General features: G+C 35.8%; 1 protein-coding gene across 1 annotated transcript in view; it reads right to left on the reverse strand.

The window, feature by feature from the left end:
- Positions 1–1,936: 1,936 nt before the first annotated feature.
- Sac1 (phosphatidylinositol-3-phosphatase SAC1) overlaps positions 1,937–20,729 on the reverse strand; it is a 71,394-nt gene continuing 52,601 nt past the window's right edge. The window contains exons 11-13 of the mRNA XM_089089473.1: positions 19,017–19,103; positions 13,548–13,608; positions 1,937–4,521 (exon numbers count right to left, since the gene is read on the reverse strand). Of these exons, the coding sequence (XP_088945599.1) occupies positions 4,385–4,521; positions 13,548–13,608; positions 19,017–19,103 (285 nt within the window). The 3' untranslated portion in view covers positions 1,937–4,384. The remainder of the gene's footprint in view (positions 4,522–13,547; positions 13,609–19,016; positions 19,104–20,729) is intronic.

Raw genomic sequence — 20,729 nt, forward strand, 5'->3', positions numbered from 1 at the left:
AAATAAAATTACTATCTTATTTCTTAAAATAAGATAGTAATGAAAAAACAAAGTACATTTTCAGTTTTCTCCTACCATTAATGATGACAATTAGAATAACAACTATTTAATTAAAAAAAAAACAATAAAGATGAAAAAAAAAACAACAACAAAAAAAAGCTTCACTAGAATAAAAAGTTTTAGGGTAACAAAATAGTGCCTGCATGTGGAATTCTAATTGAACTTAGTAGCCAAATTTTACAAACTAAGATATTAAATTGAACAAAGTAGCATTAAAGTACGTTCTAATTATTGGTCGACTATCAGCAGAAAAAAATGAATAGTTTTCAGATTTGCATTAAAATTAATATTTTGTAAAGACCAAAGTCAGATTTGAGAATCTAAAAAAAGACCAAGCCTTCCTTAAAAGCTTAAAAGCATAAGAATTTTAAACTAGTAAAATTTGGATGCATTCTATTAAGCTTAGAAACAATTTATATAACTTTCCAAAACTTTATCAAGTTAGAGCTGTAGCAATCAGGAGGAATCATTTTTGAGTCATGTTAGCAAAAAAAAAAGAGAGAAAAAAGAAAAAGCAAAAAAAAGAGAAAAAACAGATTTTACATGGTTTTTGTCAATGAAAAGTCCGTGAAGTCTAGTAACTGGACACGAGTGCCAGATTCACATACCACGAGATTTGAGGGCGTGGCTACAATACCACAAGTGAGAGCTCCAATAACAAATACTGGATCCAATATGAGCCATTCAGAAGCCAAATTAACGAAATCTGTAAACGAAACAATAGGGAAAAATAAAAAGAAGACAAATTCCTTGTTTGATTTTAAATATCTGTATATATTTTTTTTCGTGTTTGTACACACGTGTACAAGAATGGACAACGTGTTTTAACATGTTTCATTGACTACATGCCTGGACAGAAAAATTCAACTAAATAACTTTCTTCACCTTGCCTAATATTATTGATCTTCATCTGTGGGTGCATGGTGCCCTCAAGTTCGATTCAAATATTTTTCAACCCGTACATTCCGCAATTGGTTAGGTCTAAAGGTCGTATCTCCGTTTGACATCATGAGATAATTCAAAAAATCATTCGTTATGCTGTTCTCAAAGGGAAGATAAGCCATCCCATGTACAATTACACTTAGCACGGTGCTATAAGGCACCTTGCTAACCACCAATTTGATAACAGCCTTTGGCAATTATCTTACAAGTGTAAAAATGTCAGATACGATCTTTAGACCCTGACGGTATAATCAAACGCAAAATATTCCAAAAAAAAAGAAGGGATTACCACAAAATGTGTAGGTAACTACATGGTCTACAAGTGGTATAATAATCCCTCTAATTTTTTCTTGATATATTTCGTGTTTGCCCTTGTGTACGAACATAGAAAACATGTGGAATACAATTTGAGGGCCGCATAGCCAATTTATGGGTAAAGATCAATGCTATTCCTTATCTCAATATTATCTATAAGTGTGTATGATAATTGACTCCGCCATGAATGGTTTATAATGAATGAAACTATTAGTTTATCAATGAATAGTTTATTGAGCCCAGAACCCACTTAAATGAACCCAAAGGGACACATCCACACGCACTTATGAATTACCTTAAGGTTTTCGTGACATTGAATCGCTTGCCAGTATTAAATACCCAGAACATATTCTGTTGACAACATAGCGTCGATAACTAAACCGCCAATGAGGTGTTTTATAGACTCGACATGTGTGCATGAAGTGCGTTCGCTAGGCTATGACCGCACATATATTATATTTTTGTTCTTATTTTGGTAATTTTTTTTGGCTTCTAAGAGGTTACGGTCATTTTATTAAGGGTTATAAATTGTTCTGGGGAATATCCACCTTCACACTCAAAGCTAATCGTTAGTCAACCTCATTGCCATTGTCAGTGTTTTGGCACTAAAATCGAAAAAAAAGGGAAATTAATTTATTGGCTTCAAAACGGTTCATGTATAAATTTAAGCACTCAGAAGGACGAATCATAAAGAACCTATATCATCAAGAATTTATGGAATAACACAAGAGGATATACCCTTGGCCAACTTAATGTACTTTACTTTTCTTCATTAACAACAAAATAAAATACAAACTGAAATATGACAATAATTTCACGAACCGAGTAAACATCTGTTAAAAAAACGAAGTCTTGGAACAAATAAATACCCAACTGCTAGTAACGCAATCACATTTATTCGTTTTTTAATATGCAACAGTAGCAATTAGTTTTACTTCAAAAAATCTTTTTAAAATGTTGATATATATTAAAAAAAGCTAAAAATGGAAACTTTATTTATTCTATAAATAAGGATAAATTGACCTGAACATTGTGACAGACAACACTAGAGAACCTTGATTAGTTTAATCACATTTTTCATTAAAAAAAATAAGTACATAACAATAATAATAATAAAAAAACGGAGGCTGTTCTTAATTAGTGCATATTCCCGAAATTTAAATCTATAGTTACAAAAAGTGAGAACAAGGGGTTGCTGTTTGAGGTATAAAGTGTAAGAGGACTTAAACACGTTTATTAATAAAAATATTTTCCTTTCTTTATTACAAACCAATCCATCCGTGACAAGACTGGCCAGCCTCTTGTGACACATATCATAAGAGTCCGCCGATGGAGATACCTTGGCCATGTACTACGTATGGACAATCTCTGACTACCAAATGCAGCGCTCCATTGGCAGCCATCGGGTCCACGCCGCAGGAGCAGACCTAGAAACACCCTACGTCAAACGTACCAGACAGATCTCCGTAACCTGCATGCATCAATCCAACCTCAGTAGGATACTTGCAGCAGCAAACCTGCGGGAAGATTGGCGGCTCCTTTTTGATGCCCTGGGTGCCTCTGGAGGCACAGGCGGATCTAAGGTCTAAGGTAACGTCTTTCTTTATTGCACTATGTCACGTTAAAAAGTCTTCTTGTAGCTTGCTGGAAAGAACCTCGTACTCATCCCCTCCGTCCTACAGAATGTGAAAAAGTACATAAAGATACACACTTTCCGCTTATACAATGGCTGAAAACGAAATACCTTTCCGATATTTGAGCAAACCCTCCCCCCTTCCAGATTAAAATCTGGGGTGAACCGCAGCATTGGATTGACTAGTGAGTTATATTTTCACAAAATTTCTAACATGGTATAAGAGGCTTTTATAACTAAATATAAAACTATTTTTTAATTAATGTTAGCAGAGATGGATGGATTTCGGAGGTTCCGAGAGCAGGTATGAAAATTAAAGGTAAAAAGACTAACTTACTTAAATTGGAATAAATGAAGACGAAGGGGCGATTTTAGGTCCCAGAAAATTTAGTGACTGGATATCTTCATTTGCTTTGGTAGCATTAATTGTAGAGGGGGGAGGAAGGGGGGGGGGGAAAGAAGAAATAAAAAAATAGCAAGGACACGGTTTTTTTCCAGTTAAAACATTTAGAAGAATAGGAAGAAAAACATTGGAACTAATATAAGTATAATAGATAATAGAATTGATAGTAATCTAAAATGAAAGTTTGACGAACTGTGAGGCGCCTCAAAAAGTTGAAAAAGAAAAGTTAAATGTCCAGAAGTGAAACAAAAAGACCAACGAAATAAGGACAAAAAAATACAAACAAAAGACAAGACAAAAGAAAAGACAAAAAAAACACCAACATGACCAAACAAAAAGAAGGACGTCCTCCAATGGAGTGAGAAGAGGTAATAATAACATATTTAAAGCAAGTAAAAGCTTCATGGGAGGTAGTAAAGAGTGAGGCTTTAAACAGAGTTAAGGGGTGGATGAAGATCGTGCGCAGCTTTATTGGCCTCAGGCAGCTTGATGGTACGACATGTTGCCAGTAGTAGTTATAGATGAAATGGAACATATTATGACCTCCTAATAAAACGGATTAAAATGAAAATGCATTTATTTGATAACCGTGTATCAATATATGTCAGGTTTATAAAATAAACAGACTCGTGTGTTTGTTTAAACTGTAATTTGAAACTTGAACTTGTATGTTTAAAGTTATGTGTTCGAAAGCGCATAGAAGGAATTATAGGTACTAAGAAAACAAAGTGAACGGTTTAAACATTAAAATATACACCATGCTAAGCAAACAAAGAAGCAGATTCGCCACCTATGAATTCTTCAACTTTAACACAAGCATATTTTAAAAGAACTTAGAATGTTACACGCCATCTATCAATCATCCATACACTCTTTAAAAATATAAACTATAAAAATGTTTTTGCACAAGAATCTGTTTGACAAAAAAGGAGCAACCTCTTGCGCAGCATTGTATATCTTGCAGCTTTAATTTCGCATTAATAACACATCTTTCAAACTGGATAGCTGACTAGTTCCTTGGAATTCGATAGTCACTTTGGCCACCGATGTCGGTCAACCAGTCTAGGTCTATTTACAAATTCGTTGCCATAACGAAGAATGGTTTTGAGGCACATCATGAAGGCAAAAGCCCAAAAGAGCATAAAGAGTAAAACTTCAGTGGAATACTCTGAAAGGGAATTAAGCTTATAAATAAAAATCCTTTAATGCACCTAGCTATAATATTCAAATAATATAACATATTAAGCATAACATAAAATAACATATAATGTAATATAGAATGAAAGTTATAAACATGCTATGTATTATATATTACGTTTATGTATACATTACTTATAAGCAATATAAGTTATATGGAATATAACATATTAACATACAATTAAAATAAATATAATATAACAGTAACATAACGAGAGTTGTAGCAGGCTGGATCCATATTCGCTTGTCACTACAATTAGTTCCTGGCACATGTAGTTGCTTATAAATCCTATAACCATTTTTTAGGGTGGCCGGCGTTTACCCCCCGTGGAAAATTCAGCTTAAGGTAGAACTCCTGCCCATAAGCCACCTTAACGTCTTTATAAAAATTTAATGTTTCTGATTTTTCTATCTCCTTATTCCATTTTTCGATTTTTTGATTCTCTAGCACTATCTTAATCTCATTCTCCCAGTTTAAATTTATATCCATTGGTCCTCTACCTTCATTTCAAACAAAAGAAAACCCTCTTTTGTCTAGAATGTCTTTTATTTTTAGTGACAATGATTTTTTTTTCCCCTGCGAGAGTAAATCTGCACAAGCTGCGTTAAGCAGTCTGTCACTCGGTAACTAGACGACTCTCAACCAAAATTTAACCATTGAAACTAGTCTATAATTTTTTAGTGGCCATCTACCTAGAAAGAATTGTTTCCTGACTTCAAATTATCCAAATACTTTACCCCCCCCCCCCCCCCGCTTATGTGAAAATATATAGCCCAAACTATATATTTCCCATATATTCTGTCACTTGTCTTTGTCTTATATCGGGAGTAATCTGGCCAGCCCAGTTGTTCCGGTTAGAATGATAACGGGAGAAATAATTAGACGGATAGGTAAAAGCGGGCCATGGTAAATTAATTGAAGTGAATTTACCCCACTGGAATATGCAAGGATTTTGTTCTAGGAAAGTGTCGGAGTTGACAATGTCAAGGAATTGGAATGTAGTATCTTTAGTAGAGACGTGGCTAGAAAAAGAGGTTTCTGTTCCGGGATATCAGTATTATGGGAGCCACAGGAAAAAATCGCGTAATGGAAGGGTATACGGAGGTGTAGCATTATTAGTGCGCAAAAAATTGTATTGATAAAAATTGTATTGCGCGTATTAAAAGCAAATCAGTAAATATTGTGTGGATTAGAGTGCGATTAAAAGGTGTGAATGTTATTTTTTGTTCAGTATATGTACCACCGGAGTCGAGTTGCTTTTCTGATGAAGATAAGTGGTCGATTTTAGAAGAATTAGTGTGATTTGTCTGATAAATTTACTGCTGATCTGTTTTTCTTTTGAGGTGACTTTAATGGTTACACAGGAGTTGAACAGGAGGATGCTTTATGTGCCCTGCCTGAGGATCCACTGGGAGGTTTGGGGATTTTTGGGAACTTGAGTATCCCGTAGAGCACGAGTAGGGATCACTTTCGACTGAAAAATCAAGGGGGAAGTATGCTTTAGGTGTTTTGTGTTAAGAGAATTTAGTTATTTTGATTGGAAGGATAGGAACTGATGGTAAGGGGGAGGGGGGTGTACATGTTTTTCGGGGATGTCTCCAAGTGTGATAGATTATTTGATTGTTAGCAAGGAACTTTTTACTCGGTGTATGGCTTGTGAGGTTATGGGGACACAGGGTTCAGACCATTTGCCTATAAGAGCTTAGAAGGAAAGATAAGGAGAGTGAAGTAGTGAAGGTAAATAAGCCCCTTAGAATAGATAAGAATAATGAGGAAATATTTAGGCTATATAGTTCATATATAAGTTCAGAGAAAAGACTAGAGAAGAGTCCTCAGTTGACAAAAGAGGGGGATCTTGAATCTTCTCTCACAGAACTTTGTGGTATAGTATATGATATAGGGAAGGAATCAAGGCTAGGGAATAGCAGTAAAGTTAGGCCCAAGGGGAATTTTTTTTATGAGGAGTGTGAGAATTGTGGGAGGGGAGTGATAGAAGCTTTTAAGAGTTTGAAGGGTAGTGTGCCACATGAAATGTATGACCGATTAGAATTGTATCGAGAGAAGAGAAGGAAAATAGAAAGCTAGTTTAAAAAAAAGAACAAGTTTAGGTTAGAAGAAGCTCGTAGAATTAAGGAAGCGTTGGTAAGGCGGACTCTAGGGGATTTTGGAAGCTTGTGAAGACTTCCGTTGGAGGGAAACGTGGTGTTGGTGTTGGTGAAGTCCCCCTGCTGAGCTGGGCTGAATATTTGGAAGGTAAGTTTCAGGAAGTAGGAAGGTAAACCGCTAGATAAGAAGCTTTCAGATCTAGATAGGGTTGCAGATTTACTGTTGAGTGAAGATGATTCGAAGTTGGTTATTGAGGTGAAGGATAATGAATTGTGGGAAGAGATGAAGAAAATGAAGGGGGGGGGGATTGGCGCCAGGAATATATGGGATTCCACTGAAAGTGTGGAAGTGGATTTATGTATGGGTTATTTCGAATTTAAGCCTTTTGTTTTCGGCATTTTTGAGAAAAGGGTGTTAGCCTAGGAAATGTTTGACATCTATTCTGGTGCCGTTGCATAAGAAAGGAGATAGGCTAGTCCATAGTAATTATATATGTATCAGTATGAGGAATAGTATTAGTAAGCTTTTTGTAAGGTATTATGTTCAAGGTTAGATAAATGGTTAGAATCACAGAAGAAGATGATATATATTCAGGCAGGTTTCAGGAAGGGATATAGTGCTGTAGACCAGACATTTATTTTGAGTGTGTTGATAAGAAAATATGCTAGAGGAAGAGAAAATAGGTTATATGCAGCTTTTCTGGACTTGAGAGGATTTATAAATGATATAGAGGATTATTTTAGGAGTAGGGCAGCACCATGTATTGAGTTATCGCGTAAATCTTTGTTTGCTCTCCTTTTTGCGGATGATATAGTGTTGGTTGCAAAAAGTGGTAAAGAGCTACAAAGATTGTTAGACCTGACCCATGATTATTTAGTTGAGAAGAAGTTAATTTTAAATGTTGATAAGTCAGCGGTAGTAGTATTTGGAGAAAAAGGGGGACAAAGTGAAATTTTTGATGTGAATGGTAGAGAGTTAAAGATTGAAAAGGATTTTGTATATTTAGGGTGTAAGGCTATACCTAAAGGAAGACAGAGTAGTCATGTTGATCAAATGGAAAGTAGAGGACTTAGGGCGATGTGGAGTGTGTTAAGAAGTAGTTTAAGAAACATAGGCCTAAATGATACTAAATTAATAAAGAGGATTTTTGATAGTAGGCTAAGATAAGACCAGTATTTAGTTATGGGTGTGACATTTAGGGATTTGAAAATGGGGTAAAGTTTGAGAGGATCCAGTTAAGTTTTTTTAAGAGATTGATAGGTCTAAGCGATAAGTTTAATGGGTTAGTTTTAAGGAGTGATTTGGGGTTGAGGACTGAAAGAGTTATAAGGCTAGTTAGAATGAATGGGTATTGGGAAATATTAGTATCCCTCCCAGAGGAGAGGATACCAATAGCAGCTTACCAAGAATCTTTGAGAGATAGGAGGAAAGGTTCTTGGGCTAGCCAATTTAAACATATTCTGGAAACTTGTGGAGAAGCTAGGCTGTGGGAAGGGGAAAAGGTTTAGTGGTAGAAAGGGGGGCGGTAGCAAAACAAGTTAAGTTCATTTTAGAGAGCCAGGAGATCCAGAATGGCGATGTGATATATCCTCGTCACCTTCTCTATCTCTGTATGTTAGTATCAAGGACCTATGGGGGAGGAAAGACGTTTTAAGGCGGGGCTCAGTAGGGAGGAACTAAAGTGGGTAATATCGGTAAGGAAAAATTTTGTAGCATTTGGACACAGGAGAATATTTTTGAGGAAGTTTAGGTCGAAGGCTGGTCCCTATTTTTGTCCGATGTGTGGGGACGAAAATGATGATTTAATTCATTTTTTATGTGAAGTTTGTGTAATGTTTATGTTTATGTAAGGTTTTGAGTAGAATAATTTTCTACTCAAAACGAGCAAAAATTATTATGCTTAGGGTTCTAAACCCCAAGCTTTCTAAAAACCAGAATATAATTTGTGCTTCACTGAAAATAATTCATATGAATTTACTGGAAAAAAATCTGCATTATCAGTTTAATATACATATGCTGTCATTTATTCCTTAAAATCTTAATTGATTCTTGATTTTTAAAAGTAAGAAAAGAGAAAACATTGAAAAGAATTTCTTTCAGTAAATTACAAATTATATTCTGGCTTTTAGAAAGCTTGGGGTTTAGAACCCTACTCATAATAATTTCTCCTCGTTTTGAGTTTGACTCTTTATTTATTTTAATTTCTGTTTATTTTGGGTTTCATTTATTTATTGATACTGATTTGTGGTAGCTGCATTCTTGGTAGGTTATTTGATTCTATTTTTGTTCATTTTGGTTTAATGGAGTTCTTTACTTTTTAAAAAAAAAACTTATTGTGTTGAAGAAATTTTTTTAATTAATTGCTGTTCGTTTTATATTCACATAGTCTTTTTCAGGGAGAAAGAATGAGCCGCTTCTAAAGTTAAACAACCATCCCTTCCATAACAACCTTAAATACTCCCTAGGCAGGGCTTACAACCCTTGTCCCTAATATTTGGGGATTGTTTAAACCCCAAAGGCCTTGTTATATGATATTTAGACTGTTTTGTACCAATCCAAAGAGCCCCCTCCGAAGTTTATGTGACCATGCTTCCTATAAAAACCTTATATGACCCAAGGGCACAGCTTACAACCCTTACCCCGAGGGCTGAATGTTTAGTTATCCTCAAAGACATAATATCCAGACCTTTCTGATACGCTGAAAAAATAGCTGTCTCAAAATTTTGATTGGAAGTGTTTGGGGAAATTATGGGCGTGGGGGGAGGGGGCATTTGCCCTTTAATCGCTTTCTACTAACAAAAAGGTACTATTCTTCTCAATTCCAATCAAAGGAGACCTTTTTGAAGCTATTACAACAAAACTTTCTATAAAAACCTTATTTGTCCCAAGGGCATAAATTACGACCCTTGTCCTGAGGGCTATGGGGGAAGGATTGTCATCCTCAAAGACATAATTTTCAGACTTTCAATTACGTTGAACAAAATGGCCATATTAAAATTTTGATCGGAAATGTTTGGGGAAATGATGGGCGTTGGGGGGGGGGGGGGGGGAGATTCTCCTTCCGAATACTTTCGACTATTAAAAATGGCAATAGTTTTTCAATTTCCAATCGAAAGAGCGCTTTTTGAAATTTTTACGACAACGCTTTCTATAAAAACATTATATGCTCCCAGAGCATAATTTACAACCTTAGCCCTGAGGGCTGTGGGGGGGGGGGTTTAGGTTGTTATCGAAGGTTGTCCTCCAAGACATAATTTCCAGACCTTTCAACTACGTTCAACAAAATGGCTATCTTAAAATTTTTTCTGGATGTGTTTGGGGGACTGGGGGGCGTGAGAGGGGGGTTATTTACACTTCAATCACTTTCGACTATTAATAAGGGCATTAGCCCTCTCAATTTCCAATTGAATAAGCCCCTTTTGAAGTTTCTATGACAACGCTATCTATAGAAACCTTATACGCCCACAGGACATAACTTACAAACTTTGCCCTGGGGACTCTGGGGGGTTTGTTATCCTCAAATACATAATTTCCAAAACTTTCAAGCTACGTTGAACAAAATGGCTATCTTAAAACTTTGATTGGATGTGTTTAGGGAAATGGTAGGCGTGAGAGGGGGTTAGTTACCCTTCAATCACTTTCGACTATTAAAAAGGATACTAGCCCTTTCAATTTCCAATTAAATGAGTCCTTTTTGAATTTTCTACAACATCTCTTTCTATAAGAACCCTATATGCCCCCAGGACATAACTTACAACCCCTGCCTTGAGGGCTGTGGGGGGGGGAGGTTGTCATCCTCAAAGACATAATTTCCAGAACTTTCAAATAGGTTGAAAGAATAGCAATCTCAAAATTTTGATTGTATGTGGTTGGGGAAATAGTGGGTGTGAGTAAAAACCTTATATGCCCACAGGGCATAACTTACAACCTTTGCCCTGGGGGCTCTGGGGGGTTGGTCATCCTCAAAGACATAGCTTCCAGAACTTTCAACTACGTTGAACAACATGGCTATCTCAAAACTTTGATCGGATGTGTTTAGGGAAATGGTGGGCGTTAATTGCCCTCCAATCATTTTCAACTATTAAAAAAGGCCCTAGCCATTTCAGATTTCAATCGAATGAGCCCTTCTGAAATTTCTACGACAACGCTTTCTATAAAAACCTTATATGCCCCCAGGGCATAACTTATAACCCTTGGCCTGAAGACTGTGGGGGGAGTCTCCTTCTCAAAGACATAATTTTCAAAACTTTCAACTACGTTGAACAAAATGGATATCTCAAAATTTTGATTGGATGTTTTTGGGAAAATGATGGGCTTGGAAGGAGTGTTATTTGCCTTTCAATCCCTTTCGACTATTAAAAAGGGCACTAACCATTTCACTGTCCAATCAAATGAGCCCCTATGGAACTTTCTACGACAACACGTTCTATAAAAACCTTATATACTCCCAGGCCATAACTTACAAACCTTGTTCTAAGGGCTGTGGAGGGGGGGGGGAGGGGGTTATCATCTTTAAAGACCTCATTTTCATAAATTTTAACTACGTTGAACAAAATGGCTCAGAATTTTGATTGGATGTGTTTGGGGAAATGTGGAAGCGAGAAGGGGGTTAGTTGCCCTCCAATCACTTTCGACTATTAAAAAAGGGCACTAGACCTTTGAATTTCCAATCGAATGAACACTTTTTCAAGTTTCTACGACACAGCTTTCAATAAAAACCTCATATGCCCCCAAGGAATAACTTAAAACCTTAGCCCTAAGGGCTGTGGGGGGGGGGGGGTGGTCATCCTCAAATCCCTAAGAACTAGAACTTTCAACTACGTTGAAAGAAATGGCTGTCTCAAAATTTTGATTGAATGTGTTTAGGGATAAGGTGGAAGTGAGAGGGGGGTTAATTACCCTCCAATTTCTTTCGACTTTTAAAAAGGGCACTAGCCCTCTCAATTTCCAATTGAATGAGCCCCCTTTTGAAGTTTCTACGACAACACTATCTATAAAAACTTTATATGCCCCCAGGGCATAACTTAAAACCTTTGCCCTGGGGGATCTGGGGGGTTTATCATATTCAAATACATAATTTTCAGAACTTTCAAGTACTTTTAACAAAATGGCTATCTCTAAACTTTGATTTAATGTGTTTGGGGAAATGGTGGGAATTTATAGAAAATTATAGACCAATTTCGATTTTACCCATTATGTCTAGGATACTAGAAAAATGCTTTTCGGTCAGAATTTATCAGTACCTGGAAGACCAGAGAATATTTACTCCTACACAATTTGGATTCCGTCAAGATCACACTACTGAGCAAGCAAACAAATACTTGACTAGCATTATTAATATGGCGTTAGATAATGGATATAAAGTGGCAACTGCATTTTTAAATATTGTTAAGGCTTTTGATATGGTCAGTCATGATATTCTGTTAATGAAGTGTGAAATTTATGGGATTAGTGGTTCAGCTCTTTCGTTTTTACGTTCTTTTTTGTCTTGTAGAAAACAATATGTTCAAATTGGTAATATGAGTTCTGATGAAAATTGTATTGAGTGTGGAGTTCCACAGGGTTTGGTACTTGGACCCTTATTATTTCTAATTTTTCTGAATGATCTTCAACAGTCTGTAAGTAAACTGGAAACAAGAATGAGTGGGATCGTCAAAAAGAATAGTGCGGCTACAGTGCCTATGTTTGCTGATGATACTTCTTTAGTGGTGATCGCAAAGTCAGAGAGATTGCTACTAGAAAGTGCACGAGAATCGCTAAATGAGGTTTCAAGATGGCTGAGAGTGAATCAGCTGAAGGTGAAACCCTCTAAGAGTAATTTTCTTATATTTTCGAGGACATCGAATTATTATCCATGGATACAGCATATAGCATATGCAGATGGTATGATTGCTCGTCAAAAGGCAGTAAAGTATCTTGACATTATTATAGATGAGACTCTCAGTTTCCGATCCCATATTGAAACTTCATCCCGTAATCTATCGCGTAATTTGGGGATAATTCGTAAACTTAAATATATGTTTACAACTAGCATACTTAGGCTTCTCTATTTTTCGTTAATCCATCCCTTTATTTTGTATTGTTCTTCTGTATACATGGGTACATTTTCTTCAATTGTTAATCCTGTGCGAATTATCCAAGACAAGTCTATTAGAGTCTTATCAGGAAAATTAGAAAGAGAATCAGTTTGAGAAGTTTATAGGGATCTTAGGATATTGCCAGCGGTTGATCTTCATCATTTTTATATACTAGTGTTTATGTATAGATACAATATGAAGCAGCTGCCGGAGTGTTTTAACGGTTGGTTTTACATCCGAAGGAATATACATAACCGAAATACTAGGGGTAAAAATGATTATTATACTCCACCTATATTGTCTGCCAGGTCCACGTTTTCTTTTGTTATAAAGGGTATAAATTTATGGAATAATTTGGATAATGATATGAAGAAACTAGAAAATTTTAGTGGTTTTAAAGCAAAATTGAAAGAAAAATTATTAAGTAAGTATGAATTCTAGTTTTGTTTGTTTTGGAGGTGACTTGATTTCATTTAATTTAAGTTATAATTGCTTGTTGGTTTGTGAGTGCGACCCAAGAACATGAATATGGCATGTAGTTGCTGACCCTGTAGTATTATTATTATTCTTTATTTATTTTTTTTTCTTTCTTTTCTTTTCTCTCTTTTTTCTTTCTTTCCTTTTATATTGAATTTAAATGACGTTATAAGTATTTTTTTTACCTGTTTCACCCCACGTCAACCGTTTGGTTTTGGGTGAATCATATTGATTTTTGTATTTAAACTTTTTGTTAAAGTTAATTAAATAAATTTATCACTATATCACTAATGGAATTTTGAACATAATATTCGTTAAAGACAAACTTAAACTTACCTTCAGGAAGCAATATTGCTGAAAACCACATCCCAAACGATAACAGCAAGAAAATCGGTAACTAGAAAGAAATACATGTTTTTATTGTACACATAAAGATGATAACGGAAATAATAACCCAATAGTTGAGAATAAAATTAATAACAGTTCTTTTAATAGTCCCAAAATTACAACCAACATGCTATACTTAAGGGAATAAAATACCTGAAAAAAAATCCAAAAACGGGACTACAAGCAAAAAAAGGGTAAAAATTAGAACACTCTGATTGAATTATCACTTGACTATTCATGGGGTTATAAAAAAAAGAGAATTATATAAAAGAACATAAATTAAAGAAATATGACTAACAAAAAAGTGCAAGTGCCAAAAAAAAGAGATTAATACGGCATTATTTATATAACCATCAAACCTTATTATGATGACAAATTATATTTCAAGCACAAAGGATGTCCCTTTTCGTCACCTCTATCCCCTTCAATCAAGACAAAGATAAGTAGCCAATGTGATGAATCTCCTTAGGCAAACAATAATACTCATTATTTAATAGACTATTTATAATCATGCTATTTCAATAAAGTTATCTACAAAAACTATTGAAACGGAAGAAGAAGCAATCACAGAAATGACAAACAATTTATCTTACATAACATCTAACTAAAAATGTTAGCATCTTTTCCCCCCTCTAGATGCAACCAGTAAAAAAAATATGTTAAAGCACTATTGTCTGGTTTGGCTAACTTTTACCAATTGGAGGCAGAAGATTTTAATCTGGCCGCCGAAATCTTCAAAAATCAGCTGAACCAGAAAATAAAGATATTTTTAGCCAGCCAAATTGTCAAAAAAAGAACAATGTCTAAACAAAAATTTTTCAAGCTCAATTATGGAAAATTTTCTAGATTAATTTAAATATAACCCAAAAAGCCTAATGATAACATCAGTGATAGTACCAAAGGGTTAATAGAGAGGTTTAAGTTCTTAATCAATTCTAGATAACTTTCTATTAATACTATAAATAAGGAATGCTGCATTCTCGAATAAATAAAATAAAACAATACACTCAGGGATGCAAATTAGTGACAGGAAGGGTAGGCTAATTTGTTCGTGTGTTTCCATTAGGGAAAAAAACGAAACCAAAACAAAACGGAAGCTCCAAACTAGGTTTTGAAAAATACCCTTTTGTGTGTCTTCATTTAGAAAATAGGAAAACAATCCTTACCCCTCCCACACACCTATATTTTTGTGAAATGGCAGCCTGACGCTAACATATCACAATATTCTCTTCTCTTACTAACGCGGTTTTTCAAAACAGACTAATTCAATTTAGCCTCCATCAATGGTAAAAAGGTGAATATTTTCTGTTGAGAATTAGGATCTTAAGGTGCGGTACCTAAAAATAACTGAAAAAATTCTTTTAAGTGGGATACCCATGTCAATTTGACCTGATATAAAAGAAGAAAATTTGAAATCCTTACAAAATTATTTCACTGATAAAAGGTGAATTTTTGTTCAAAATAACCAACAAGAAAAGGTGCAATATATCAACTTTAGAAGATGATTATCAAGATCTGTAAAAACAAGCGTATAAACATTTACATAAATGAACATATGTACATAACCATATACATTGTATTGATATAATACCAAAACACATAAAAATAGACAAAAATACAACATAGATCAGGTGAAAATTAACCAGACGATTTTAATTCATTTATGTTATTTTAGTTACATAATCAGCGGATAGAAAATAACTTGTAACACTAAGAAAACACTGAAACAGGATAAAAAAAACACAACATAAAACAATAATGCGCAAGACACAATCAAAAATAGGCAAAAACGAGTTACTCTATAATGATTGCTCACCATCAAAGAAAATAGTCAAAAGCCAACTTAATATCCATTGGATACTCGATGGGAGGACAGGCCATAACTGATGAGGCCAAATATCAAACAAAAACAATACAACAATATTGTATAACTATTAGTTAATGTTAATTAGTAAATTAACAATTAATCATTGGTAATATTATTAACTATTAATTAACATTAGTAAATATTAACAAATAGTAAATTAACTATTTTAGTAAGCACAATCTAATTAGTTAAACTTCTTTATGTATGTGAAGGCATATCCATTCTCTACTACTAACAACTAACCGCAGCACCAAGCCGCCTGAGGCCAACACAGCAACGGACGCTCCTCCTCCATCCCAACCTATTAAAAGCCTTCCTCTTTACACCCTCCCAGGAAGTACCCATTTCCCTTAAATCTTTCCTTATGACATCCTTCCACCTCAAGCGCGGAGACAACCAGCATTCCGTTTAGCCCTAAAAGGTTGACCGAAAAGAACAATCTTTGGCAATCTGTCATCATTCATCCGCAGAACGTTCCCTAGTCATCTCAACCTTTCGCTCATTATACCACCAGAAAGCGGGATTGAACCACATTATTCTTACAGCCTACTGTTTGAAATACGGTCAGTCAGTCGGGTACCTAAAACAATTCGTACGCACTTTCTCTGGAAAACGTCAAGCAAATCTTCCTCCGTTTTCTGGAACGCCAATGCTTCAAAACTATATTTGACCACTGCCATCGCTGTAGCTTCTAATATTCTAATCTTGGTTTGCAAACTGATCTTCCTATTCTTCAATTAGCATCTTCCCAGAATCCACCGTCTTCACTATAATACTACCAAGGTAAGTGAAGCTGTCCACTTGATAGGTTTTCATTACCCAAAGTCACCTTTTCATCTTCACTTATTCCTTAAACTTAGCGACTTAGTCTTCGTAACGTTAATTTTCAAACCTATTCTAGCACCGTGAACTTGCAAAACCTTTAAAAGTTCATTATTTTTGCTCACACTTTCATCTAGGATGCTTAAACCATCAGCGTAATCTAAGGTCAGGAAATTTTTTCTTCCTCATTTGATTCCATGTTCTCCCATTGCCCTTCCTGTGCTCCTTAAGACAAAGTCCATCAAAATGATCCATATAAATGAGTATAGAACAAAACCCTGCCTAACTCTTGATTAACACGAAACTAGTTATGTGCTGGAGAAACTTGTCGCTTTCGACACGTATCACAGCCCAAACGGATTATCTTGTCTTGACCTCTTCCTTACAGATCACCCTGACTCCAACAAGGAAGACGCTCATTCTTTCACAAGTGACCACGTTGCCATCATTGTACGAGGAAATCTTCGTATTCCGCCACAAATGAAGTATGAGCGAACCATTTGGCAATACATTAGAGGTGATTGAGACGGTTGGAGAAACACTCTTTGTTCTCAGCAGTGGAGAGCCTTCCTCATTTTGAGAAGGAGCGTGCGTAGCTGTGTTGGCGTCAGGCGGCTTGGTGCTGCCGTGAGTTTTTAGTATTAGTAGTAGTAGTAACACGCGCAAAGATGCAGTTCTTGCGATTCGGCAGTCCCAATTTTAGTATAAGGAGAAATTCGCCGACATGCTTCAACATGCTTCAGAAAAGAGTTGGTGGAGAATTGTCAAGGAAACATTACCATCGTCCGAGGGGACTTCAATTCCTTTTCCACAGATTAACGGGACTTTGATACAAGATCCACAAAAAAGGCTTAAGCACTTGCTAAGGCTTTTGCCAAATTCTCAAATCTGGATGAAGAAGGTAGAGAAGTGCCAAATTTCTCCGACTGAACCAATACTGTCCTGGATCGTCTGAATTTTTCTGCTCCTACGATCCTTCGCATTTTACGGCATCTTGATGAGATCAAAGCTACAGGTCCTGACGACATACTAAACGTTTTCCACAAATCCTGCAGTGCTGAACTAGCTGGATCTGTCATGGCTTTTTTTGGATTTATTTTCGCTCCGGATCCTTTCCACAATCATGGAAGTCCGCCCATGGTATACCTACTCCAAAGCCAGATGGCGATCCAACGAGCGTGGGCTCCTATAGGCAGTTTAGCCTTCTCTCCTGAGTTGGCAAAGTCTATGAGAGCGTCTCCAATAAAACATTTCAACAGTTCCTGGAATCAAACAACCTTCTAGGCAATCGCGAATATGGATTCTGCCGGAAACGCTCGACATTAGACTGCCTAGCCACCCAGCATCGGGAGTGGATCGAACTTCTGGCAATGGATTACGGCATTAGGCTATTGTCATTTGACATTGCCACAGCTTTCGACAGCGTATGGAACCGTGGTCTACTAAAGGAATTAAATACGTCGGTGTCCGTGGATATGAAAAACTTTTGCCCCCTTCATTACAGAAAAAATAAGTAAAATATCCTGCTAGTTTCTCTTTTGTTTATTGAATAGTGGTGCTGCCCAGGTTTTTGGTATTTATTCACTTGTTAAATGACTTTTTAATTGACATTTTCCAGTTATACTATTGACTAACGATTGGCTATTTTTGGGGTTCCACCCCTTTTTCTGTTCTTTTTTCAGATAGATGACCTGTTTTCCCTTTCTTAATTACATTTGCTTAGATTTGCCCATAACATAATTTTCAATTGTAAGGTAAACTCTCGTTCGCATGGCAACTATTTTGTAATAGAAAATTAAGTCGACTGGGCAGCAAGTCTGCGTGAATCATAAACGGACTTGCTAAATCTCGGCTCAGTTATTTTTAATATATGCGTAAGGCAAATTCAGTTGAGGGACTTGAGACATTAGACTGGCCCATGTCACACAGAGCCACACCCCAAGTGCCAAGATTCTTTTATGTGTTCAAATATTATGTTTTAGTCTGAGTTAAGACTCTTTTTTCAGAGTTTATAGATGTGTGTGTGTGTTGTTGGAGTGACCTTGGGGAGAATACAAGTGATTTATTTTCAACAACCGAGTAAGATTATTTTCCCCGAACCCAGACAGGGTAGGAAAAGTGTTGGCGAGAAATACCGTCATATCGACAGGGGGGTCCGTTTACCCTTCAAAGAGATAGCTAGAGATATTACTGGTGACCCACGTTGTGGCACCATTGGCTCAGAGTTTGGCCTTTTTGATCGTTCGATTACGTTACCATACCCAACGAAACCACCAGCGTTGACCCCAGATATAATTGTGGTACCAGCAGGGGTCGATATATTACAATTGTTATTCATTCTGATTGTTCTTTTTTCTTTTGATTTGTATTCTTTGCCAGTTTTCCAGTTTTTGTGTTTTTTAATTATGTTTCTGACTCCGAAATTCGAATTCGGCCTTTCGGGGCTTGTGATGGGAATTTTTTAAAACAAATATCTTATCTTGTCCTCGGAAAAAAAAACAAGAAAAAAACAAAAATCAAAGGTGTTTGAAACCAAACAAAATAGGTTTTTCCCATTAATATTTCATAATAATTAAGGCGTATTGTGACGCTTGAAAAATTTAGTCTTTCAGTAAAAAAAAAAAAAGAAAAAAAACGTACAATTATATACTTTCGGAAATCGAATAGAAAAAGAGGAAAGAAAAACAATTACAGTCTATTTCCAAGGGACTTAAAAAAAAAGAACTTACGTAAAATTTCCAACTCCTGACTTCTGTACTTAACACAGGCACTCCACCATCAACGGTCCAATGGCCATGAAAAAAGTCAATAGCGTCCTAAATAAGGATAAAGACAATATAATCAGTCAATTTATTTACAATTTAAAATTCTTCATCAAGAACCGAAAATTAACAGTAGTCCCATCGTGGTGAATTTTTGTGTGTGCGCTCGAGGGGCATTTTTTTTTTTTTTTTTTTTTTTTTGCGGTTTCACACAATATGTTTGTTTAATAATATTTTGACAAGTGTGTTAACAAATGCACAAAAGAAAGTAATGAATTTTCATGATTTATTTTTATATTTTGAGAAGGTTCAAGCCTGGATCACCCCTCTGGGTACAGCCAGGAATGAGATGGTCTGATAAAAAAAAGGTTTTAATAAAAAATATAAGAACCCTTCCAGAATTTTTTTTTTCAGGGAAAAAATAGTCAGGCTGTCTTTAGAAGGGATTAACTACCCCTCTGTGAACATCACGTATTCCAAGCAATCTTATGCTTTTTATAATGCGCTTAAATTGCTCATTTCAACTATGGGTATGCATAGGCAAGGTTTAAATTAGAGAGCTATTGGAGGAACAGAAATTTGAACCATCCGAATAATATGTCAGCAAAATTTTTCTGAGGGAGGGTTGAAAACGTAAATCTACCCCCCCAATCTCAGAGATCCATTATGAAACTAGTCATCAAAAGTCGTCGGAAACCAAAACGAGTCAAGTAAGTCTTATTGTTCAAATTTTTACTCGACGCTATCCATTTAAGGTCGGAATTGAAAAAAAAAATTGACTAAAAGCAAAAAGTAGCTAAAGAAACCTCTGCAATTGTTGATTCGAAACCAAGATTCCTACAACGGAAGTTTCATTTTTATAATGAACTGGTTCTATTGGGTAACGATAAAAACATTTTTCGAAACTTTTACGCAAGAATTAATAGTAGTAATAGCATGCAAGAAGCTGACATACAACTGCAAATACAATCCACCGTGTCTCTGATATCTTGTTTTCAAAGGTAATTATGGGAAGCAAAGGAGGAAGCAATGATTAAAAGATTTAATTTTTTAATAACTGAAATGTTACGAGAATTGTTACGCACTGTTTATCACTGAAATTAAAATGAACTATTAGCTTTTACATTATATATTCTGAGCTTAAGAACACTTATCCTATTTAGGCCTGTTTTTCTATTTCATAAATGGAAGCAGAGCTCGGATTTGGAAGAAATATTTTAGCCACACACCAACAACCACCAGAAGATAGCATTTATCTTCAATATATTAAAAAAATGTATTACCAGAATGACGTCATGAATGGTAAGTCCAGTTCAGTTAATTAGTTCTTGCCTGGGTTTGCAAACAACTTTAAAATTAGCCAGGGTTTTAGCCTACTCTGGTGGCCAACAAGAACCCGAACCCAACAGTGATAAGGCAGTACCAAATTCGTCAAGATTCCAATACTAATCGATTGCAAATTAAACTAGACTCAATAAAATTAAGCTAGCTCTTGAACAAATTAAATTCCACTTTTCCTTTCCCTTTGCCAAGTTGCCCCCAAAAAGAGAATCAGCAAGAAAATTTATGTTCATTCATACCTTTATCCTCCTGATCTACATTGCCCTGCTGAACGTCCTTTTGAGAACGTCAAGGCCTAAACGGGTTTGGAAACCCGTTCAGGCCTGACAACGATGATAT

The sequence above is a fragment of the Artemia sp. Qi Xiang Cuo genome, chromosome 5 (assembly GCF_049724085.1).
Source record: "Artemia sp. Qi Xiang Cuo chromosome 5, ASM4972408v1, whole genome shotgun sequence".
Taxonomy (NCBI): domain Eukaryota; kingdom Metazoa; phylum Arthropoda; class Branchiopoda; order Anostraca; family Artemiidae; genus Artemia; species Artemia sp. Qi Xiang Cuo.